We start from the raw sequence: 25,259 nt of genomic DNA on the forward strand, positions 1-25,259 counted from the left end.
AGAAAACACTCACACACACACACACACACACACACACACACACAGCCACTGTAGCTAATTCACTAAATTCTTTTAACTCACATTTAAACCTTTGTATGTCTTTATATCAGTTAGTAGAATAAGTGAGGATCATTTCTGTGAAATACAGGAACTTATTTATACATTGGAGCCTCACCAGTGGGTACACTTCGGACAGGTAGTTAGTCTATCAAACACAGAGACAGACAACACACACATACGGTCAGTTTAGTCTAATGAGCATGTCTCTGGATGGTGGGAGGAAGCCGAAGTACCAAGAGACAACATGCGTTCTTCTTCCTGTAAATATGTAGCATTTACTTGCTCTGAATGTTTCAGACTCTGGGTTCTGTAAAGCATCTACAGACAATTTGTGTCATTATTGATGCTGTAGACATGAAGTTTAATTGAATATTTTAGTGTTGTACATGTTTATACCAATGTGTTTTTGAATACTCAGATCAGAAAACTGACTGACCTCCCAAGACCCAGGCTTTAGTTTGGTGGTGATATTTTTAATTTCTCCAAGATATTGATGTCCTCATATGTGGACACAGGGACTGTTTCTCTGATTATCACCAATATGTAACAATACATAAAACTTATTTTTATTTTAATTCCTTACACAGAATTGGAAACAATGAAATCCCAACGTCCTCAAGCAAGTACCTGCCAATTAGCGATATCGTAGCTTGTTACTTTTGACAGAATTTGTTAAATTTGTGCATCATATCAAACTAGAAATGTTAAAAAGAATAAACAAGTTTCAACCGTAGAATCTGATGAGGTTTTCTATCTTGTCCATTTTTGTCCCGTGATCTCCTAAAGAATGATTCGGCCCACTATCGTGTCCTGACACCGACTTGCGTATTGACCCTTTGCTACCACTAGATGTCAGACTAAAGCGTCCACTTAGGAGGACAACAGATCTCAGATGAAAACTTAATGTCCACATATGAGGACACAGGGTCTCAGAAGGTTGAAATATTTGCTTCTTCATTTTTGAAGAAGTAAAAGAGGAAGAATCAGCAGGAGAAGACGATGATGATCATAAATATTATGACGATAACAGGAACTCCGGTATTATTGATTCTCCAGAGCGACACTTTCATCCTCACCGATAACCAAACTTTCACTCAAAACTTCTCTGCAACAATGTATGAGAAAGTAAAGAACTTAATTAGTTTTTGTCTTTATTTTTGAATACAAGAAAACTGACAAAATGGATACAAAAACAAACAAGCCTGAATGTGAGCTGAGCGACAAAAAACACAGTTTCAACTAAAAATACAGAACTGATATGTTTGACAAAATGACCTTAGACTGTTCCCAAATGAAGATGGTCGAACATAAACGACAGAGCTACAAACAATAAACAAATACAAATATCTGAATTCCCACAGGTCAGTAAAGATCTAAAAAAAAAAAGAAAAGAAAAGAAAGAATTATCATTATTTCGTAGTAACTGAAACATTTTTATTTGTTTTCTTGAACATCTACAATGATTAGAAGTGGTTGAAAGGTGATTTTAATCAAGCTTTACATGTTGCAATGCTGACCACAATTGTTCAAGTTAATTTTCTGTTTCCCTCTCATTGTTTCTCTGTAATAATGTGTAATAAAGGCATCAGAAACTAATGAGTTTTTAAGTGGTTTCAGGTGAAAAGCTGACAGCAGTGTCTTTTAGTGATAAAAAACTAAATATGGCCAAGCTGCAGTAATGAGTTTTGACACATTTTGATACCATTTGTGTATTCGGGTCGTTCCAGTATCAGATAGTCTTTGGTAGAAATAAAACAGCCTTTAAGTGAGATGCTCCTCAGTCATGAGATACGTCCACCAGACAAATCCTGTAAATACATTCTAGCAACTTAATGGCTGAGAACTTTTCAGTGAACTAATGGGCCCTTCTGCCTTTTTCAGGATTAGTCAGTTCAACACTAGATAACAATGGCTTTAGTTTGATTTGCTCCTCGTCTCAAATTCACACCAAATGTCTCCCTGTGTATGAATGAGAGAAGAGTTAAACTCAGGCAGAAGAAATTCCAGTAAAGGATTTTCGTCCCCAGGAAAGTTCTTGGCTTTAATGATGAAATTTCAGGCAGAAGTTCTGTGAAAGTAAAACAACTTTCAGTCTTAAATCTGAATTTTGTCTTTTCTACTCCTAAAACTTCAAGCCTAAAGAGTTAATGTCAGAGGGTTTGTTAAATAAGGCACTTTACTCTCAGACACCGTCTTTACTTTTTGCATTTCATGATTATTAATGATTCACTTGGTTAGATTTTTATTTGTTCTCTTGTTGCTATTTTCCTTAATATAATATGGCAAAGGACATCAATCTGTACCTCAGCAGCATGAGGCCCATCTGATTCTTTGTGTGTGTCTATGGCCTCTTTCTGGATCTCATTCCTGCTGATTAGACAATTAACAGATGACTCCCTGATGTGATGTCTGACCTGTGAACAATGTGTGAAACTTGTCTGGTGGTGAGCTCTACGCTGGGAGTGAATATGGCATCATCAACAAACGGTCCAGAAACATTCAGGGAGAAGCTGCTGAGCGGAGTCATAGCGGCTACTCTAACGCCTACGTTAAGGCTACAGTTAAGCTCATATTAAGGCTACAGAATTAAAGCTATATAAAGAGTATATAATATCATCCATAATACAATTTTCCAGCATTTCGTGCAATGGCTAAGTGCAAAGTATTGGCACCTGATTGATAAAGCTAAAGAGAGCCACACACACACAGAGCTGGTCAAGGCGCACGGTGTCACTATGGCAACGCTGATGTTTGTGGCGAAGTGCAAGTAGCTGCGGTTCCTCTAACGTCCACTAGAGGCTGCAAAGATAAATCTGTATGGAAACAAATGCGATAATACCAGTTGCCTTTTCAGTGTAAACACAAGATCGAAGCTGATCTGTAACCTTCTTCTGCTATTGTGGCGGTGGGATCTAAATATGGCCGACGGCATGTGTGTGTGTGTGTGTGTGTGTGTGTGTGTGTGTGCGTGATTATTATACACATGCTACCAAACATGTGTGATCTGCATAGTTACAATGGAAGCAGCAGGAGGAATATATAGTATATCATTATGATTATGCTATTTGAAGAGAAAGAAAAAGATCATATAAAACAAATTTAAAAAAAACAATGATTGGCGTACAGAGGAGTGATTCTCTGTGATTGGTTGACACATAAGGTTGGTCTGCGAAGGATTGGTCAGTTTTGTGATTGGAGGTCGAGCGAAGGAGAATGATCTGGGTCTGGAATGAGATAAGGATGGGTCCCTATGGGTTTAGGGGGAACGCAGGTGGTGGTCTAGGATTTGGGAGCGGCTTTCTTAGGTGGGTCGAGGTTTCTCATTTTGAAGTAAGAGACCAGTTGGTTGGGAACCTCGGCGAGCACAGACTGAGCCAGAGCCGACGCTGGAGCCTGGACAAGAAAGAGAAAGTTTGCCTTAAAACGTTTACCCTTCAGATCTTTTGACATTAATGCATAAAATGTAGGAAAACAAACAATTTTACACATTTTTTTGAAAAGTATACAAAGAGAACCCACAAAAACGAATGGAAGAAAGTGATTATACTTGTTCTTTCACTCCAAAACAAGACACATGGTTGTCTGAGAGGTCACAAAGTAACACAGGGTAACTTCTGGGTAACTAAACTCCTCTCACAGCGACTAATGTTCATTCACAAACCACCAGGGGAACTGCCCGTCTGTAGTTTGGTCAACACCATGTGGACAAGCCAGAATACTACAGGGAAAAGTATTTCCCAATTAAGTCTTTTAGCATGAAATTTGACCTGGTCCCACAACGGATGCCTCCTCATTTTTGATCCTATTATTTAAAAACGAGTCATTAAATACGAACACACACAGAGACTTACATCTTTGAACTTTCTGAACGGGACGAACTGGACAATGTCTCTGGCGACGGCCTCCCCGACCGTCGACTTCAGTTTGCCGTCGTCTCCGTCCAGAAGCTCCATGGCCTTAAAGTCTGCCGGTCCCACGCCCACAATGATGATGGACAGGGGAAGCCGCGACGCCCGAACTATGGCGTCCCTGGTCTGGTCAAAGTCTGTGATCTCGCCGTCGGTGAGGATGAGGAGGACAAAGTATTGCTGTGGAGACAGCGCAGTCACGGGTCAAACTCTGATTTGAGCGCGCGTGTTGATGTTTTATTTTTGGTTTGTGTGGTTTTTGTGCGTGTCCTCACCGAGGCGCTGTCAGCCTGCGCGGCGGTGGCGGCGATGGAAGCGACGTGGCTGATGATAGGAGAAAAGTTTGTGGGTCCAGAGAGTCTGAGCTGAGGCAAAACCATCCTGTAGGCTTCGACAATCCCCTGAATGCCTGAGAGAAACAGAGCAGAGGAACGTGAAAATATTCTGTATTTGTTGAGCTTCTGAGACGATCTAAACAAACATGGAGAAAAAACAAAGCGGGGACTTGAAACGCCCGTATGTTCAGCAGTTACTGCCAAAATCAGAAACCTTTTCATGTGTTCACCTAAATTCTTCCATATAGAATATCAAATGGCTTTTGTTATGGAAATCAAACCGAATCATTCCCACAGAAAAGAGAGACGATTCTTAAATAATAAATACTATTAAGAGATTTATACAGGTATACACAAACAAATATTATCATATTAAGTTTATCAATGACAAATCACATGGGTCACTAGTCAAATACTGAACAATGTGTGTGTACCTTGGCAGTAAGGGTTAGTTGGGTTAAAGTTGAGGGCAAACTCATGGTGCGCCGCCTGGAGGATGAACAACACAACAGTGTGACAAACCAAACGGGTTCAAAGGGTATTTGCTGTCAGATGCTGTTTAAAGCTGTGTGGTGATTGGTTGGTTTTTTGAGAGCTGACCTGGTAGTCTGGGGGAAGTTTGGCTCCAAAACCGAACGCCGGGAAGAGTTTATCACTGCAACAGGAAACACAAAACAACTGATGTTAGACAGAGTAAGGACTTTATAGGGTGTGTGTTCAGGGCTTGTGATGTAAGAGGTAGAACTGAGCGTTCACTAACGTGTCGTAGTCCTGGACCACCTGACCCACAGACCACAGGGCAGACAGGTACTGGTTCAGACCATCTGGACTCATGTAGTGGAGAGACTGGGGTGAACGAGGGTCTCCGTTAGAGCCGGTGAAGTCGATCCCAACCTGCGACATAGAGGCTTTTATTAATCTATAGCTTTTATTCACATGCTATTCTAAGCAGTCTATAAACTAGAGGTGTCCTGATCTTTATCGGAGTCGATCGTGTTTTTTAAATGACTGCTATTGGACTTCAGCCAAGGTCTTTTCTAGTTATTTATTTTACTTCTGCTATAAACCACGTGTCAAAACTCTTCCTCTTCTGTTTTAATGCCGTTTGCCATCGTCAACATCTTCTTCTTCTTCTTCTACTAAAGAGAACTCACTAAATCAGCTCTGACACCTTTATTTAATGGACTTAATCCTGTCGGACAGTGCACATGTGATCTAAGAGAATACAAGCTAAGAAAAGCCTCTATGAATCTCCAGAGGAGGAGATCTGGTTTAATAAAGTTTGGATCAGGACTCTGGCTGATGATGAATATCAAAATATCAAAACATCTTGCCATGAAAACCATATCTGTAAATATTTGAGCCCTGTATATCTGATTAAAATAAAACAATTAAAACGAGTGCGTGATGTTGACCCACAGTGAAGTTGATCTGGCAGCCGCCCATCACGTAGTCCAGGAAGGAGTACTGAGCCTCCAGCTGCACACAAACACAGGAGATCAATCAGTTTATCGGTTTTATACAATATAACAGACGGTGATGCACAAAAGCCTTAGCTGCTGAACACGATTTGATACACACTTAAAAAGCAACATTAACATCAACAGAAACTGGACACATGAAGCTATAAACTGACAAAGTGGCCAGTTCACTTGAAAATAAAAAGGTCTAAGGTCACTATCAGCATGATGATTGTGGTGGTAGAGAAAGTTTTTTCCCTGCAGTAAAAGCCCCTCCATATATCACAACCGGCAACTTCAACAGGAGAACTCTGGGTAATGTAGTCTCTACCTTGCAGCTCTTCACTAAGACCACTCCAGAGTTCTTGTAGCTCTTCTTCTTCTTCTGTTTGTCAGGGTGGATGCAGTCGAATTGCACCTGGAGGAAAACACAGCAGACGGTTTATTAATAAACCTCTGACCGTCCAACACAACAAAGATGTTTGTGGTTTGAGGAACTCACCGGTGAACCATGTGCAGCTTTCTGCAGTTCAGACACTTTAGTGGTGAAGGAACCAATCAGATCATGAGATCCATCGCTGTCGTAATCAGAACAATCAACCTGGAGCAGGAGGAGGAGGAGGAAGAGATTCAGTGGAACAGCTGAAGATTTGATTGATTATTATGATCATTATGATTCTTATTGGTGGAACCTTCAGTGGCAGGTCGAGGTCACTGGAGCAGAACGTCTGCAGGGGAACAGTAAACTTTTTCCAGGTGGGATTCAGATTGTTCTTCACCACCTACACACAAGAACACAAACAGAAAGAACAAATTACCCCGACTCATTATTTAGTCTTTTAACTTCGTGTCTGAAACAAGAACAAGGTTGTGTCTCTCTGCTTGTTCATCAAATATCTGACTGAATTTAATGAACTTCACTCCATGACGCGTTGGCCAGACACAGGAGTTCTTTCAGCACCAGACTTATCACACCACGATGCACCACAGAGCGTCATCATTCCTGCCGGCGGCCATTAGCCTGTACAACTCCTCACTCTGAGGGTGTAGAACCATATTATTTATTTAATGTGCAATAATTCATTAATGTGCAATAATTCATGTTCACCTCATCTCATATACCAGTACACATTCCCTGTATACTAGGGGACTCAGTATTTGTGCAATACTTCTGTCCCATCTAAAGCAGTATTTTTTTTTCCAATCACTGAAAATGTATCAGGGTGGAATTTCCCCATTTGTTTTTGCACAAAGATCCTTTTGTAATGTTGGATACGATGTTTTTAAATATGCCCTGGTTGTATTCTCAGATTTTGTCCCTGACATCTTTATGAAATCATTCAATATGGAACGGTGAGATTTTAAAGTAAATGAGGTGAACATGAATTACTATGTGCAATAATGTTTATAACTATAATCCATGTTTATAACTATACTGATCCTGAGATTATGCAATAACACATGCATAACTTCATTATTTTCATACACTTGTATATATTTCCTTATATGTGCAATATTTTTTCTCTGTAGAGCAATAACTCAGAACACAGGTTCACTTCACTTATACTTGCACATATTGTTATATATATATTTCCTATATTTTTTACATTCTCTTACTTATTCTGATTGCTCTTTGTTCTAAACACTGGTACACTTTGGGTTGGAGCTGCTGTAACGAAAAGTAATTTCCCCCTGGGATCAATAAAGTGATTTTGATTCTGAATATAAGAGACTTTCTTCTTGTCTGACAAACATCTGCAGCACTTTAACAGCACCTTCACAATCACACAGCTCGTGGACTCCTGTTATTGGTATAGTGATACTGATCATCAACACATTCATACTGTCTGGTCTGAATGTGTTGATGTGTCCTTAACGTGTATTGTGTGTCATGTGGCATTTCTACATATAAATACACACAAAGTCAAAGTGGAGATTCATTCTCTGTTTCATTATTTCACAGTGCAGGTGTTTTCTTTCTGTACCAGGGTAATTATTAAAAACTAGGGATTGGTATCGGGGCTGATTCAGGCATTTTGAAAATAAGCATCAGACTTCAGATACGTCCGAACTTTTGTTATTTGTTTAGGGTCTGCCATTAACCAAACCTATGTCTCTGTAGCACCAAAATGTGTCAGTTTCCAGTGATTTTAATTCAGAATCAGGTTTAAAACATGATGAGGTGAAGAGAAGCAGTGTGTTTGTGTTTACCTCTGTTCTGTGGACCAGCTTCCACTTTCCACCATCTCCTTGTTTAAAGAACTCCAGGAATGGATCAGACTTCCCAAACGTGTCCTGTACAGACAGAAGACAACATTGTTGCTACCTCAGTCACTGCACTTAAACATGTCAAGACGAGATAAGAGACAGTCAGCACAGATCAGATGACTGGTTTTCCTCAGCCATGTGAAGAGCAAAGCAGGTTTTTAACCTGGGCAGACTGGAGGAAACAGCCGGACCGGATAGACATGTTGGTCTTTTGTTCTGGGTTATGTTGCACTCACTGCAGTGTGTGTTTCAGTTTTGTTTACAAAGCCACGAAGTAAGATTTAAATTATTGATGGATGCATTAAGAAACTAGTCCTATGAATTAAGAAAGTATGACCTACATTATATTCAGAAGTTATAGATTTTGAGGCCAAACATGTGTTTTACTCTAAGCTACATCTTCAACAAAGGGTTGGGAGGTTTAGTTTAAATGAGGCAAATTTAACTGAGTATTGTTGTCTCTGCACTGGTCCCTTCATAGTTTCTCATCCAGCTCCGCTCCTAAATATTAGACACACTATGTTGTTAATTGAGCTTTAATAGTGCAACCTGATTAATTATGTCAGTATCAGTTACTGAAAACAGAAGACCTTGATGACTATGTGGAGAAGAGGAAGATGAATGTTACCTTCTTATCGAGGTTTTTAGCCTCCAGCTCCAACACAATGGCTCTGTTGTCCTTTATCTCCTCAGCTGTGATCTACAGACACACAAACGCACTCACGCTTCACTTCAGGAACCACATTATCATCAGTATTATTATTATTTGACTCTTTATGGCCCAACTGTGGATAAAACTACAAGGTAATCACAATTTATATTTTAGATTTAAATAAAACAATCTCACACACACAGTACATACCGTGATGGCTCCTTTCCCTGCGGGTTTTCCTTGCTTCAGCTGCAAAGGTCTGGTCAGACTTTTACTGGAAACTATCTGCAACACACACATGCACACAAGAGGAGACGACAACATCATCATCTGAGTCCAATCCAGCATCATGAATTATTCTGGACTCCGGATGTCAATCCATCTACAGTCTGTCCAGTAGAGGGCAGTGTAGATTTAATAACACTTTTCTACCTAAGACTCTAATAATCTTTTCTATCCTGGACGAACTAAGGACTTGTTGCAAGAATGCATAAAGTATCTGTGGATATTTTCTGATTACTTCCTGATTATCAAATGATGAATCAATACAGTGTCACGATTTTTGAAAACAACATTAACTGAGAGCAGAGACACTACAAACATAATGACCTCCAGAGGGAGTTAACACAGGAAATCACGCTGCAAATTCTTCTACTGTACATATTCAGACCTCAGCTTCTCAAACGGGAGGATTTGTTATTTTCCTTGGTTTTCTTTAACTGAAAACTCAATATCTAGATGTAATACTCTCTGACCCTTTCAGGACAAAATGATAAAATGATTTGTTGTTTAAGAAGTAATTGGTAGGTATGTCGTAGATGAAAGACATTATCAGCAGCAGGCCTTTGAAGATGTTAATTACTCAGCTCCACTTGTAAGGTTTACAGGGATCTGCACAAACCTAGGTGCTTTTAAAATACGGGGATACTGTAGGATTAAAAACATTTTAAAAAAAAAAAAGGGGGGAAGGGAATCAGGAAATTAAAAAAAAAATGTTTCTACTAAGCGAGGTATTTTGTTTTTGTGTTGAGCCTGGTCATGTTTGTTGCGTACCTGTCCCAGCGTTACCTCCACCCCTCCCAGGTAGTCATCGTCACCGAGGTCAGAGGTGGAGTTGTCGATGTCGTAGACGCCCAGCTTCAGATTCTGAACCGTCTCAAAGTGATAATCCACTTTGAGGCGCTGACTGAAGGACGGGCTGGAGGTGTTCTTCAGACGCTCAGTACGTCCCAGCTGAGGCAGACACACACGAGGGGAGGGGGTTTGGTTTCATTGAACTAGCATGAAAATAAATGCACAATAAAACAAAGGTGCATATAGCCTGTGGGGCGATGTTACCTCAGTCCAGCTGTCTTTTCCTGACTTCTGCAGCAGCACACACAGAGGGTCAGACTTTGAGCCGACATCTTTATCCAGGAGGTCGGTACAGGAGACGCTCAGCTCCACCTTAGTGACACAGTCTGTCGCCATCTGGGGGGGAGCAGAGAGACGCTTAGATCAGAACAACTTCAGAAGATTAAACGTTGAAGAAAAACAACTACATGTGTAAATAAGTCTCTTCTTGCTTTAAGGAATTAAAAAGGTGGATTTTTGCTGAATCTGTTATTGAAGGTGTACACACGCAATATACAGCGACTTTCCCAGCTCGTTTGTCTGCCAGTGTGGCCCTAAACTAAATGTTTAGAGGAACTGGACCGTCTGGTTGAATAACTTCACATTCTGCCTGGAGGAACAAAACCTTGCTACGATTGTCCAAACTCCAGTCGAACTTATAGACACTTAAACTACTTCACCCTTGCACCACCTGAAGAAATAACCTCTCATTTACATTAAGTGCAGCATGCAGCACGGTGCACCATACGGCCTCCGTTATCTCCTGAGATAAAGCTTAACGACTACACAAATGTTCCTCATACAAAAGAGGCTTCCAACAGATGGTGGATGCACAGGCGAAGACAAGTACAATCTCCTTCAAGATCAGCTACATATTTTCATAAGAGGATGTGAATAAACTGGGAAAAGCAGAAGTAATGTAGTTCTGTCCTGAACTAAACCAAAACCACGTCTGACATGAACACAAACCATCAGAAAATGTCCACCTTTGTGCAGGTATCTCCAGGTACACCTAATCTATTCACTTGTCAAATTAAGCTCTTAGGCGACTCTGCTGCACCTGATCTGTTGCTAATTTCAGTCCCTCTGATTTAGATGTTTGCTTGGTAATTGGATTAAACTGCAGCACCTGAAGTTAAAGTATCAGTTTGAATGGAAGGAGTAAAACCACTCAGCCTTAAACAGCACGGTTTGTAATACACTAACACACAACACAAGCTCTCCCTCTCCCTCACACACACACGCCTTCAAAATTATGTCAATATAAACTTAGTAAATCACCTTATTAGAACCGGTAAACTTTTTTTTTAATCTTCTTCAAACCACACGGGCAAACAAGAAGGCTGGGCACGACCACTCCCACACAATCCGGAACAGGAAACGACGCCTTTCCTTTGGATTAAACACCAATAAGCGTTAATAAAACGCGACCTCAACGAGTATTTACTCAAATTTTCAATTATTAGAGCTTCTTGAGGCTGTAATTCGAGCAGAAAGCAGATGCTGGATGTCTTCAGACTGCAGCTTTTTTACTACCAGGGAGCGGCACCCATGACAGGGGGAGCTGATTGGACAGGAAGTTACACAACCGTGTTCTGATTGGATAGTAGGCTGCAAGACCGTGTTCTGATTGGACGAAACCTCTGTTGGTCACGCCCCCTTGAATCACACTGACGTTCCCAGCTCCCAATGTTGAAGCCAGCAGAGAAAGTACTTCCCGCCAAGCTCCTTCAGAATAAAAGCGCCAAATACCGCAAACGTTCGTGAGGCATAGTTTCACAAAATCCATTTTTATCACGTCAACAGTCCAACAGAAATATATGCGCACACGTTTTTATGATTTGTAATTTTCCAACTGAACAACACAGACCGACTTTGCGCCAAGAAAATTCAATATAGCCACAACTTATTCCTTCTGAATTAAATATGCTGTCTGTAAGCATTTTGGTCAGTATCATAACAATCACAGTGACAACAGAAACCCAGACAAAACACAGGCCACAGCTCCATTAACTTAAACAGGGAAGCACCAGAAGACAAATATCCACAGTCCCTCCAGTCACAAAGAACCGAGGCTGCTTCCTCAATAGACAACTATGTAGGACAATAATACAATGTATACTATAGATTACATGTTTTGTACAAATCAAACAGGCCCCTGGACGTCTCAGAATGTTTGTATGCAGCACTGGTATTAAGAATTATTTATCAAATCAAAGATGAATTGCAGACCTATAATGGTGACTTTACGACAAACTTTAACAAAACACAATTTAGTTATTCATTATGCTTTCTGGGATTTGTTAGTCAAGATCCCCAATATGCCACTTCAAAGGTTGGCCAAACAGAAACCCTAATCTCAAGGTCCTACATACCAGATTGAGTTTGGTCCATTTTAGTTATATTTGTTCCATAACAAATGACAAAACCTGTAATAAGAAAGATGCCACCGAATGAAACCACCAAGAAATGAAAGTAAGAGGATCTTTAGTGAAGATCTTTTTAAATAGGAAACTTCACAGTGAAGGATAAAACACATTCCAACGAAGCTTCTAGGCTTTTATTGTGAAGAGCAGAGTCTTTGACAGGAAGTGCGACTGCAGCCACAATGTTTCTCTGACGTAGCTGATGAAGTACTGGAAAGTCTAAATTGTAATACGCGATAATTAAAGCGTAGAGGGAGGGATAATAAAAGAGATCAAAGCCAACGTCACCACAGAGAACAATAAAGTTTAATTTTTTCATTCTGTGCAGCAAAACTGCATTGGAGTCGGAAAAACTAGCAGAGCAGAATGACTGCAACACAAAAACGCAGTCCTGTGCCACATGTGGGGCACGACAGTTTTGTTAAAGCCTGTAAATCACACATGCACAGCTCCTACAACAAAGACTCTCATTTTGGAGAGAAACACCACCTTCCTCAGCTACCTGATAAAAATTGCAAAACAAGCACTCTAAGTACAGTGTCAACATACTGCACTGACAATGGAGGCTACCATCAACAATATCCTCTATCTAAACACATCATCTGCCCAATAACATGAGTCATGCGCTGGTTATCTTCCAGCTACAGGTTTGCCTATTCTACAGTGCACTACGTGGCAACTGCCATTTTCCTTTTGAAATCATTATTTCATTTCACGACTGACCTAATCTACATTTACCGGCTACAACTGATTAATCATTTAGTTTCTCATGTTTTAAATTGGCATATTCTGTGTCAGCCCCTCACCTGTAACATCTGCCCTTTCTGTCTAATAATCAGGAGGGGGGAGGGGGTGCTCAGTAGTCGAATGATAAACAACAATTTTAACTCTATCCAACGTGCACCCGCTGATTCACTCTACTCAGACACGCTCCCTTGCAGAAACCTTTTATCGTTTCCTTTCCTTATTCAAATGCATTTCCCTTCTCTCCACACAGCAACTGCACAACACTGGCGATCTTCATAACCAACCACCATTTTTTATTTTTTTTTTTTTGTTTTTTTCAGTTTCTCTGCACTTTATTGTGGCCTGCCTCACTCACACGAACATCAACAATGCATGCACATTCGGTTGTACCTGGTTGGAGGTTAACCATTTCCTGAAAGCAGACGATTCCTCTTCAGACACAATTACTTCCACTGATGCTTTCTAATATTACAAAACGTATAAGAGAGCCTGCGTGTAGAGAAAGAACTGTTGAATGAAGCACATACCCGGAGACCAGAGCAGCTGCAGTAACTAATGTTGAAGTCAGAACATAACTGGATAGAAGATGTTGGTAACAGTCTCATCCTATTCTGCTTTGCTTGGATTCTGTTAGAATTTTGTTGTGTTTGGGAACATGAAAGATGACCACTGAGTCCCACTAATATGGAAGCCGAAGACCTACTATTCTTATAGTACGACGTGTTTTGACATAAACGTGATCTCAAATGCTGACTTCAGAATAACAGACCGCTCAATAAGAGCACCATTTCTCTCCCTGAACACTTTGTTGGGAAATTAAAAGCAGTCTTATTACTATGGAGCAGCTTACAAATCTAACTACACTTTACTGTATGTTCTGAATCACTTAGAAGCCCAAGTTTCATAAGTAGGTGCAGCGACTGGCTGCAACCACAATTTATTAGGTGTTAAAGTTTTGTAGTGTAAAGCATATGTTGTCTCTGTGATGAATGGAAAAGATCCAGGAGAAATCTAACAAAATTATTACATTCTCCTACAGCTCTAAACTACTTTAACCACCTGCACTAATATGCTGCACTGATATACTGTTTCTTACTTAACTTCAGTATTTGTTTCATTCTAGACTTACGGTACTATGGTGGCCAGGAAGCCAGTCTACAATCTGTACGCAATTTTAATGGGCAGGGAAAGTCGGTCTGAAGTTCTGAAGATCTTTGCCGGCTCAGTCCAATCCTTTAGGTGGTGGTGGACAGAAGAGCAACTTCTGTAAAGAGTGTATTTACAATAAGATGGCTCTGGTTGTAGGAGTATTCAATTAGGGGGAGAGATATGTTTTCTCTGTATTGAGACATGTCCCATAATAAAATCCTAATGACGTGTTACGTCTGTCAATATCATATAAAGCCATTATCAGCCCAGTTGTGGGGTTCTTACATGATTAGTGTCCTAACAATTCACTCTCTGTTGGTCTTCTGATTGGTCTTTTATTCACCAACCAAAAAGCTCATTCACTTGGTCAAGTTCCTATATTACTGTTAAAATGTGTTTAAGTTCAGATTTGTCAACATCAAGACCACAAAGCAGCTACTGTTTGGCTAAAACATAAAAGCTATTGAGCTACTTGGGAGTTTAATGTAACTAAATTTTCTGAAAGCACTAATTAACTGAGACATACCTCCTATTAATGGCGCTCCCATCAGTTAATCTATATCTTTAACAAAACAAACCCAGTCTTCCATTCAGGTTTCAAATACAGAGAGCATAAGAGACTTTAATCCATAATCAGACAAGTTGCCGTCATCAGACAGTGAAGAGCAGACAGTCAGAGAAGGCGCATCGCAGGTGAGGAACGTCCCTTTATTAACCAAAGCAAAGGAGACTCCACATTATGTATGGTTATTCGATCATACATGTTTGTGCACACTGACAATAGAAAGAAAATGAAGTTTAAGGTGGAAACATCCAAATCATTATCAAACATACATACAACAAAAAGCTACCAAACTAAAAACACTACAGACTTTATCTCAGCGCTCCACAGTCCAAACACCTACAGAGCATGTGCTGTGGAAAAGGTGGGTTTGATGGATGGCATTATTCAAACAGCATAAAAATGTGACAGATGGAAACAATTCAGCAGCCCCAATTTACAAGACAAGTCATGTGTCAGCAACCTGTCAATTCCACATCCTCTTCACGGCAACAGAAAACTGATGTAACATAGTTAATCAACATTTTACCATAGCAACAGTGTCGCCAATAGAGCTTGACGTCAGTATAATTTTTACCACAGCAATGGTACATGTCAACATTTCAACATAGCAGACCACAAACATTTGATCGGGGCAACATAGCTTTTTTTTTTTTTTTTTAAATCATAATCTTACCATAGCAACATGGAATGTGAAGACTTGACCATAGCAACGGTGCACTGCAGTAGAAAGGCTTTTCACTTAAAGCATGTTTAACCATAGCAACAGATTTTTACCATAGCAAGAGACAACATGAACATTTTAGTGTAGCGACAGGTCATGGTGTTACCATAGCAACAGAACATAGACATTTAAACACGGCACCATTTTGTATGTGCTCATCAATACCATAGCAACAGAGAATGTTAAGATATTACCATAGCAACAGAGCAGGAGTCAAATTTAAACCACAGCAGCACAGCACATTTAAGCGCACATAGCGACAATGCGTGTCCACCACATTACAATCATCGTGTTACCATAGCAACAAAACAAGTGAGTGCGTTTCATGTGTCAACTCTAGACATGATTTGACAAAAAAAGCTGCACTGTCTTGAAAAACAGGTAAGAAAGGTCCTGCCGAAATCATGATCATAATCGTAACCGTCATCAGTTTGTGCTACCAAGTCAGTGGAGCAGCTGCAGAAAAGAGCAAAGTCTGGATTACAGTCAGACAGACTGCAGAAGGGCGGGGCTTACCTGCCAATAGCTACGCTCAGGGGAGGAGCTTTAATTATGACTGACAGTCAATTGGCAGGGAAAGATCCAAATAGGGCTGCTGACGTCTGGGTTTAGACCAGAATCACGTGTTGATTACGCTTGCTGTGTTTCACCTGGATCCTTGATCCAAGCAAATGTCAAATGTCATGTACAGTTTGTTGTGGGACTAACCCAGACTTATCTTGACCTTTCGTGCACCAATAGGTCGGTCATTGAGGTCCATGACTGCGGCAGTGGCCTCCTCGTGGTTCTGGAAGGCCACCATGGCTTCACCAGTCGGCATGCCTTTTTCACTGAATTGTAAGCACACTGATCCTGGCAGCACCTGGTAGCCATAGAAGAAGTCCATGATCTCATCCACAGTTACAGTGAATGGCATGTTCTGAAGCTTTACAATTGTCGGGCCAGCAGCACCTCGTTGATTGTTGGGATTGTTTGAACCTCCAGGGGCAGGCTGGTTCCGGAGACCTTCAGCCCCTGGAGTGAACACCTGCTGTCCACCAGCTGCCCCGCTTCCTGGACGTCCCTGGTTGTTGTTGGCCCCTCCCCCCCGGTTCTGTCCTCCTCCACCTCCTTTCCTGTTGGCATTGTCAAAGGGTACTAAGCCTCTCAGTCCATCTTGGCTGAACGGAGCTCCACCTGCAGCACCAGGACGAAAGCCTGGTGGTTCCAAGATTGGTGCTCCGGGAAGGCCTGCAACTAGTGGTGGAGCCACGCCCAGATTCACATCCCCCAGTCCTGTGGCCAGTGGAGGGAGAGGAGGAGGGCCTGCCAGTCCATTCCCTGGTGCAGAGAATGGAGTTACAAAAGGGGCACTGTTGAGGTTCCCCATGGTGTTTCTGAGGAAGTTAAACTCCTCTCCACTCATCCCAGCAAATGGGTTGATCTGAGGTGTCTGAGGACTAGGCTGGGCTTGCTGGTGCTGATTCTGATTCTGCTGATTCTGGTTGCGTTGGCCCCTCTTGTTCTGGGGAGGAGGATTTCTCTCAATTTCCTTCATCTGCTCAAACGTCACTAGATGGATAAAGGCATCACGGCCATTGAGTTTTTGTCGGTGCAGTCTTTCAGCTTTGCGAGCATCTTCTTCAGTTTGGAGCTGGAAAATTGCTTGGCCAAGACCGTTGCCATGGCTATCTGTCAGGACCTTCAAGGTATCCTCATAGAGGCCCACTCCCTCCAGGAAGGCACGAACATCCTTCTTGGAGACATTGTATGGGATGTTGGTGATGTGCGCGCAATTCCTAGGTGCTTTCAAGCCATCCTGGTTCTTGCCATCACCCTGTGCTGCTTCACGTTTGCGGATGGAATCAATCTTTTCATGCATTCCCTTACGGCTTATTGGATGAACCTGAATGAAGCGGGAGCCCATGTATTGCATGTGAGCTCCCAGAGCACTCTTGTGGTCCTGTTCTGATTTGAATTCAAGAAACCCCTCTCCTGTAGCTCGCCCATTGGGCCCATATGCAATATAGACACTGTCCTCTACAATGGCCAAATTCTTAAAGAACTCCTTTATCTGTTTCTTGTCGGCTTCGTATGGAAGGCCCTTTAGGTAGACACAGAATTCCTGCCGGTGTGGAGATCGTGACCTTCCACGCTGATCCCTGCCTCCTGATCCAGCATTACCACGGCGGTGCTGCTGGTCCTGTGAGTCGTTATTGTTGTTTGATTTGCTACTATTGTGAGGAACCTGGCCTGCCCCGCTGTCGGTCAGGCTAACCCATTGACGCTCTGAGCCCGGGGTGATCTCTATGAATCTTTGGCCCATCATTCCACCTCCGCGCTTCACAGCTTCAAAACTGTCATGGGGAGAGAAGAACTTGACCATAGCCCTGCCAGTTGGCCGACTCTGACCATCCCTCAGCAAACGAACCCCATCCACACCAAGACCCCTAAAAAATTCCCTGACTTCCATCTCTGAGCAGGAGAATGGGAGGTTCTGCAGGAAAACAAATAACTCATCTGGACTAGCCACTCCTGCCCCTTGGGCGGCAGCAGCAGCAGCCTTCATATGGGCCTGAAGTCCAAGTGAGGCCAGGGGGGAAAGTGGATTGAAGAGCATGGGGTTGTGGGTTCCAAGAGGGAGGGCAGAGCCCAGGCCTGCTGGGGGAGGCAAGGAGGGGTTAAATGGAGGTAGGGAGGACATGTGGGGGAGGTGGGACATAGGAGGTACTGGCGGTCCTTGGGAAAGTGGGGAGACAGTAGGGACAGGTGGGAGAGAAGACACTGGAGGAGGAACTGGAATGGTGGGTAGTGTGGGTACAGGGGGCATGGAAGTCATGCTAGGAAGGGGAGGCATGGGTGGGGGACCTGCATTGAGTGATGCTAGAGCTGTGGTGATAGTGGGAGCAGAGCTGTAGCTGTTGGCGAAACTGGGCACTATGCTGGCCAAGCTGGCTGCTACCTTGTTGCTCGGTGGCTCCTGAGATGAGCTTGCTGCCGTTACAGAGACTGGGGTGTTACTGAAACCCTGGTTTCCATGGCTACTGCTTCTCCCCCCCGCCCCGGACTGCACTGTGGGTATGGGTGCAGCACCACCTTGTCGGTTGGCATTACCTGCTGTAGGTGCAGCCATCTCCACAGCCCCAGCCCCAGCCTCAAATCTGCGGCGGCTGAGTTCAATCATGTTCTGCATCTCTGTCTTGCTGCTAAGCAACAGGGACACTTTGGACCCCTTAATCGACCCGCCTGTTCGCATCATTCCCAGTCGAGCATCCTCGTCAGTGGCGAAGACGATGAAGGCCTCACCATGTTCACCCCCAACGATGTGCACTCCCCCATCAGGAATGGTGAGGCCAGAGAAGAAGTGTCTGATGTCCATGGTGCCAGCCACTATGGGCAGACCTTGCAGTCTGATGACTACTGCCATATTGACTGCTAAACAACAGCCCTACAACCTGGGGAGAAAGCAACACTACCATCAGATGAAGAGCAGAAAAAGGAGACCAGTGGTTTCCTGATGTTCTCAGTATACTCAGATAGTGACCTTGCAAGCAAATTAATGGAGGAAAGGTCAACACTGCTTAGACTTGATTTGCTTCAGAAAAACCCAGAGACCATTTTAAAAGTTAACACACCCTTTTTTGGGTTCCGACATCTGGAAACCAGTGGTGTTTAGTAGGGAATTTTTCGGGGAATGTTTCAACATGTAAGAGAAGCTGACAAAAAGCTCAAGTAAATCAGTCTCTCTACAAGTATGATAAAAATATCCTTAATTTACAAAATATTATGAGACCATGCGTCACGCCACATTTTATGTTAGACCACAACAGAAGCAATCATAGTCATTATTATAGCTTTAGTGAATCAATAATTTGTGCTGTAAAGATACATGACAGGAAATGAGTGGAGGAATAGCACAGATTTCAACAAAGGGGCATGAACAAGAGAAAATTCTCAGAGGGACACTCGATAATTTCAGAGTTGATGCGGTGCCGATGGTACATTCTCTTTACGACACATATTATGAATTTTAAGTCTCCAAAACGTTTTGTCACATGCTTAAACAGTCCAAAACAGTTGCCATCTGCTATATCTTTCATTGCTGAATCTGAGCAAACTTTTTGACAGGTAGCCAAATATGCCGAAAAAAGTTTCTGAAGAAAGCATGCACCATGGTCAGGTCACACTCTATAAATCCTCTGCGCGAAGTCTGTTTGATTTGTAAAATAACAGCCCATACAGCTTTTACTTGATCCAGCAAATGTTATCAGGTTTCAGCATTAGCGCACTTTGTTTTATTGCAGTTGCATAGATTGTGTTCCTTCTGTGTATCAGTAAATTACCTCAACCTAACACCAGATTCAGATAGGAGGCAGAAGTGCTACAAAGGGCTGCCAACCTTCTTTTGCTGCCATGTTAGACAATTTGACAGTTCAGTTTTCGATGTATAGAGGGTATGCACGTGACTTCACAGCCAGCGAAGTCTCCGTGGTTACAGCCACTGAGTGCCAAAAAGTGACAGTTGAGCGTAGAGATTAGCTGCATTAATTTGAATCACAGGCTTTAATAGCATCTAAATTGTAAAATTAATTTAAAAAAATGGGGAAGAGCTGTTTCGCGATTGACTGTATCAACAGCTTTAAAAAAAAAAACAGTCAGAGAAGAGGGTGAAGGACAAAATCTGTGCAAAACTGGACGATCCTTCTTGCCCTCTGCACAATGAGCTGTGGCTGATGGGCAGCTCATTCAGCCAGCGGATCATCCCACCCAGAGCAAAACTGAACGCTTCAGATGCTCCTTTGTGCCCACTGCCATCAGACTGTGCAACAGCAGTGTGAACAGCACACAGCTCTGACCTCACTGAGCCCATATGTAGCATACTTACACGGTCACTTTATCCACAACTGCTGTCACTTTCTGTACTGTAGTTTTTGCTGCTTGTTGCCTGTTGTCCTGTTTAATGTTGATGTCCTATGTAACTTCTTTAATTCTTTAATTTCTTCCTATTACTGTTGTGCTACTGTAACATTTCAATTTCCCCAATGGGGTCAATAAAGTACTATCTTATCTTATCTTATTTTTACAGATATCTCAAACTGCCAAAGAAAAGAGAAGTAAATGGATCGCTCCATCACAAAGAAACAACTGCAATCCAGGCACAGAAATCGGGCGTTGTGATTCACATTTAGTGTCAGGTAATCTTAATTTATGCTGTATTTTTGATCATGCCATAAATTACTTCTTAAGGTACGTTCTGGAGGGCTGTCAGATAAATTTGCCGATGTTGTTGCTTTGGTGAAGTTATGGCCGACAGTAACTATTTCAGTTCCACCAATAACTAACAATAAAACAATAAATGGAATAATAATAAACTGATTTGTGATTACTCCTTGGCATCTTTTAACGTCCAGTTGGACGCTACCGTATTGTATGGTTAACGTTACTTGCCAGTAAAGCTCTTGGCTTTAACATCTTTTATTTAGGTACACTAATTACAACTGAACTAAAACTAACTTAAACTAACTGACTGAGGCTAGTCCACTTTTACAAATCCATACTAGTTCATATGGATCAGCGTTGAGTCCAATTGCTCTTAATATGATTTGATAATCCACAATTTCCCCAGTGCCGGTTGCCACTGCAATGCATACCCTCTATAGTTCCACCCATCCACAGCAACAAACTGTTGTCTCCACGAGTCAATACAATATATATAAAAATATATGATATAAATAATCTAATTATGATAAGTTCGAAAATAAGCGTCACATGATCGCCAAACCCTTTGATTTTTCCTGCCCTTTTCCAGGAGTTTCAATTTCAATTCCCTGATTTTTTTTTTAGCCCACATGAAGGTGATTTACATGTAGCCAACAGTTCACCATATAAAATGTTTTACACAGTAAATTTATGAAGTCATTATCTCGTCTATATAGAGCTGAGGAGCCAAATGTCTGGTGAGAATCGATTTGTGATAAAACTGTGCTTGGGTCTCCTGTCTGAACCTAAAGTAATACCAGGCTAACACACACACACAAACACAAAAACAATAGTTTTGCTGGAAATACACAGAATATTTCAAATGAAGTGCTTGTTGTATCACCTAACCATATGTAAAGCCCAATTCCAAAGTGGGAATAATTCAAAATTGAAAGAGATGATGAAATGTCAGCTGCCACTGTCAAACAAATTAATTTGAAGATTGAAGCCGTCAATTTCATTAGAGCTGTTTTACGCATTGGCCCCTATATATTACCGAATAGCTAGGTCATTAACACTATACGCTTGTCTACCATGCAGTACAAAGATATGGCAAGTATATTTGACTGTGAAATATTTCGTGCAATAGTAAACCTTCATGAATCTCATGCAACTCACCAATGCAACTAAGCAGTGTGTATAGTTTCACTGAGTTACACACAGATGATTTCTGCAGGATACTGACACCTGGTGAAAAGGTCAGAAAAACAAAGATTCCTGTTCAAAACATCTTGATGGAATTCAACCTTTAAGACAAGAGACTGACAGTAAGTTTTAGGGACAGGACAGCTTTGGGAGTTGCTGTTTTCAACAGCTGGGAGGATGTGTTTCATCAGTGTAGCTAGCTCGTAATTATACTCAAAATGTTAAAAGGTATGTTAAAAGTATTGTGTGACATATGTTGTTTTGGCCTCAACACAACATTGAAATGTACACTAAACTCAAGAATCTGAAAAATTACACTTTTGAAACAACAAATTGACATTATAGAAAGCAGACGCTTTCCAACCTGACAACAAAGGTGCAAAACCTACCCAATACCAAAGCTCATCATGAATAAAACACGCCATCTACAACAAAAAACAAGCTAGGCACAAACAGAAGCTACTTTAATCTCAACAACCAGCTAAAAAACATTACAACATGTAAACACCATCCGACAAAAACCAAGCAACAGCCCTGGACCTATCTGGCAACCAGGCAGCCAACATCATCAGAGATCTGCATCCTCAAGCGTCATCAAGTCAGCATGCAGCAATTTAATACCTGGCTGTAAAATACCACAATATGGGAAACCAACCAGCAAACAGGCAACACATTATCAACAAAACATAAGCATCATGTTAACAGCAGCAACGTCTCAACAAGAGCAGTAGGAGCAACATCATGAACACTTTGAAAGAAGAGTAAGAGAACCTGACATACACGTCAACCAAAGAAACATTAGCATCATCGACCACAGCAATATTAGCATTATGAAAACCACAGCAACATCAGCAACTGATTGCCAGCACTGCACAAAGGACAGCAGCAAGAGGAATTAAACATTAGAAAACATTGTGTCCAGATGAGCAAACAGCAGTTGGAGCAATGCCTGCTGCTCCCGAAGTCCTGTGTACCACAGACCTAGATGAACTGATACTTCAATCAATCTGCGTCTTGAAATCATTGTTGAAAATGCTGAAAATACAAACATTTAAAGTCTGTATGTTAGGATGTGGCCCGCAGCTCATTGCCCTTTCAACATCATACCTGACATCAATATTATCATCAATAAGAGCAGAATTCAACTTCAGCACAGACAAGTTGCCAACAGGTGATAAGCAAAGCATCGAAGGCTTCTTCAAATCAACATTTTCAACCTGGGCATCATCTCCCCTCGTCACATGTTGGTGTCAAACTACCAAAAGCCTGTGAAACATCAGCAGCAGCAAAAGGATAAAACACAGCAAGAGGAGAAAAAAAGACAAGAGCTAATAATAAGAGAAATAACTCAAGTATTCAGAGCAAGGTGAAAACTGAAGCCTCATTTCACGCTGGCACAAACAAGGAAACACAATGCAGCTGATAAGAGATAGAAAGCAGCCCCCTATAAACAGCCAGAAAGCAATATCAAAGAGGAAAACACTGCCTTAATTGATCACTTGGAAGAAACACATAAATGCCCACGCATGACATCAACCTCAAAAAACTGCCAAACGAAGTAGAATTGTGCAACACTACAGATACATAATAACACACAACCAGAGTCTATTCAACATCAAGGACCAAGAGCTTTACACTCTCAACACCGAGTCCAAATCAGGACAATGAAGAGGCATCTGGAATAACAAGGACAAGAGCACTCAACCATTTTCACTGTAGCTGTGTAAATGTATTCTACCATCTATTTCAAGAACTCCACTGCTTTATAATCCTGGCACGCAACCATCATACAGGAAACCATTCACCAACTCAACTACAGCCCCTTTCAGACATGCACCTTATTATAAGAATGTTCGGAAATGGAAATTTCCTACGACTGTCTCATGTTTTTTTATGATGTTTACAAACCTAAACAGGATGCAACTGTGGTGTTGTGTTCACACCACCACAACCACAACAAGCTCCAAATTTATTTTCCATGGAAACCAAAGATTTGATCGTTGTTGAGCTTCAACTTTTGCTGTGTTAAATCAATCAAATGCGCTTGATTCGCCAGTTATTTTGATAAATGGATGACCACATTATCAACGCCAATGAGTGATAATTCAAGAGCGACTTGTCTCCAGTGTTACCAGGTCAGATTTGGTCATTCTGTAAATTTATACAGTCGTAGAATGAATGCAACATAATGACACGTGCATGCTCCATGCAGAGCCTTCATAATGTTTCAGATCGCATTAAACATGTCCAAGATAAAAAAAAAATTAAATTCAGTTAGTTTATTTACAAATCTACAGTGGTGACTAGCAAGATGCAGGATGAGATTTCTTAAAAATCACAACAACATTACACGTCTGTTTATGTATGATGTACACTTGGTCCAAAGGACATCATGTCTGAAAGGGGCTAAAGTCAAAACACCACTGCACCTGTACCAGGAAACCTCCCCGGACAGTCTCAATGGTGAATGTCAGTCATCTTGAAAAATAAACTAACCGCTCATCATCACCACACATGATTGAAGGCCTGGGACGTCAAAACCCGGGGCGTGGCTTGTGTCTGTGGTTACCTGTGGTCAGGGGCCAACCACCTCCTCCAGTGAAGCCGGAACTGAGCTTAACACGCAATTATTCAGGAATCCAACTCACAAACCCTCCTAATCCTACCACGCCATAAATACAGTGCAAGAACACGGACTAGCCTGCAACGAAAAATGCATTCATTTAAGCTTCTGTTAACTGGCTACGGACAAGACAGCATTTTCATAAATAAGCCTAGCTAACTATGTTAAACCCGGTATTATATTGCAAACATATTCAGTATTTAGTCTTTACATACAAGTCATGGCTAACTAGCTTATTTCCAGCAGAAATACAGGATGCAGGTTAGCTACTTAGCATGCTAACGCTCCGTTAGCGACCTAGCTGGTGGTAAACCTGTCTTTGTGTATGTGTGTGTGTATTGTGTGTGTTGGAGCGGAGCAGCGAGCAGGTTGCGTGTTTTCAGCGGCTCACGTCGCGCTCGGCTCACGACGTGAGTGCGACACTGCGAGGGCTGCCGCTAGTTGATTCTTACCGAGAAATTTGTCAACAAACACTGTGAGGTTTAATTCATGAACGCTGGTCTTTTCTTCTCTCTCTGCAGGCTGCTACTGCACGAAATGGCGCAAACACCGCGATGACAAACGAGATGTCGCGAGAAGATGGAGCTGGGGCCTTCTGGCCGTCAGAGCGTTAACGCCCCCTGTCGGTGGAAGAGGGTTCATTTCTGTATCCAAATTTAGGTTTGTTGATGGCAAATCAACACTTTATGAAACAGGGCAAATAAGTTTAATTAACGTGTTTTATGAATGTTCATTATGTGGAAAATCATCACGGGTAATTGTCATAAAAAAGAAAAAAGTCTCTTCACCTAATTTAATGTAATTTACTTTAACATATATCTCTTTATTTGGGAAATTTCACAACAATT

At 41.6% G+C, this 25,259-nt stretch overlaps 1 protein-coding gene across 5 annotated transcripts; it reads right to left on the bottom strand.

Moving 5' to 3' along the window:
* Nucleotides 1-1,194: 1,194 nt before the first annotated feature.
* Nucleotides 1,195-25,003, bottom strand: cpne1 (copine I). Of its 5 annotated transcripts, XM_047582141.1 has the most exons (17): nt 24,864-24,975; nt 21,762-21,830; nt 10,022-10,153; nt 9,737-9,916; nt 8,894-8,968; nt 8,660-8,731; nt 7,975-8,058; nt 6,456-6,545; nt 6,266-6,364; nt 6,095-6,181; nt 5,723-5,782; nt 5,064-5,197; nt 4,904-4,958; nt 4,738-4,792; nt 4,244-4,377; nt 3,912-4,148; nt 1,195-3,453 (listed from the first exon to the last, which is right to left on the bottom strand). In XM_047582141.1, exons 3-17 carry the CDS (start codon nt 10,151-10,153, stop codon nt 3,340-3,342), a joined length of 1,608 nt encoding a protein of 535 aa, XP_047438097.1. In that variant the 5' UTR covers nt 21,762-21,830; nt 24,864-24,975; the 3' UTR covers nt 1,195-3,339. The 5 variants fall into 5 exon arrangements, with proteins under 5 accessions (XP_047438097.1, XP_047438094.1, XP_047438096.1 ...); XM_047582138.1 differs by lacking the exon at nt 21,762-21,830 and having other exon boundaries at nt 24,864-24,988; XM_047582140.1 differs by lacking the exons at nt 21,762-21,830; nt 24,864-24,975 and adding an exon at nt 11,078-11,370.
* Between the last annotated feature and the right edge of the window lie 256 nt (nt 25,004-25,259).

Source organism: Mugil cephalus, chromosome 4, assembly GCF_022458985.1.
Source record: "Mugil cephalus isolate CIBA_MC_2020 chromosome 4, CIBA_Mcephalus_1.1, whole genome shotgun sequence".
In the NCBI taxonomy this organism is placed as follows: Eukaryota; Metazoa; Chordata; class Actinopteri; order Mugiliformes; family Mugilidae; genus Mugil; species Mugil cephalus.

What these genes read in the sequence shown, in the direction of transcription:
- cpne1 (XM_047582137.1), bottom strand. Translation starts at nt 18,810, where the DNA reads ATGGCAGTAGTCATCAGACTGCAAGGTCTGCCCATAGTGGCTGGCACC.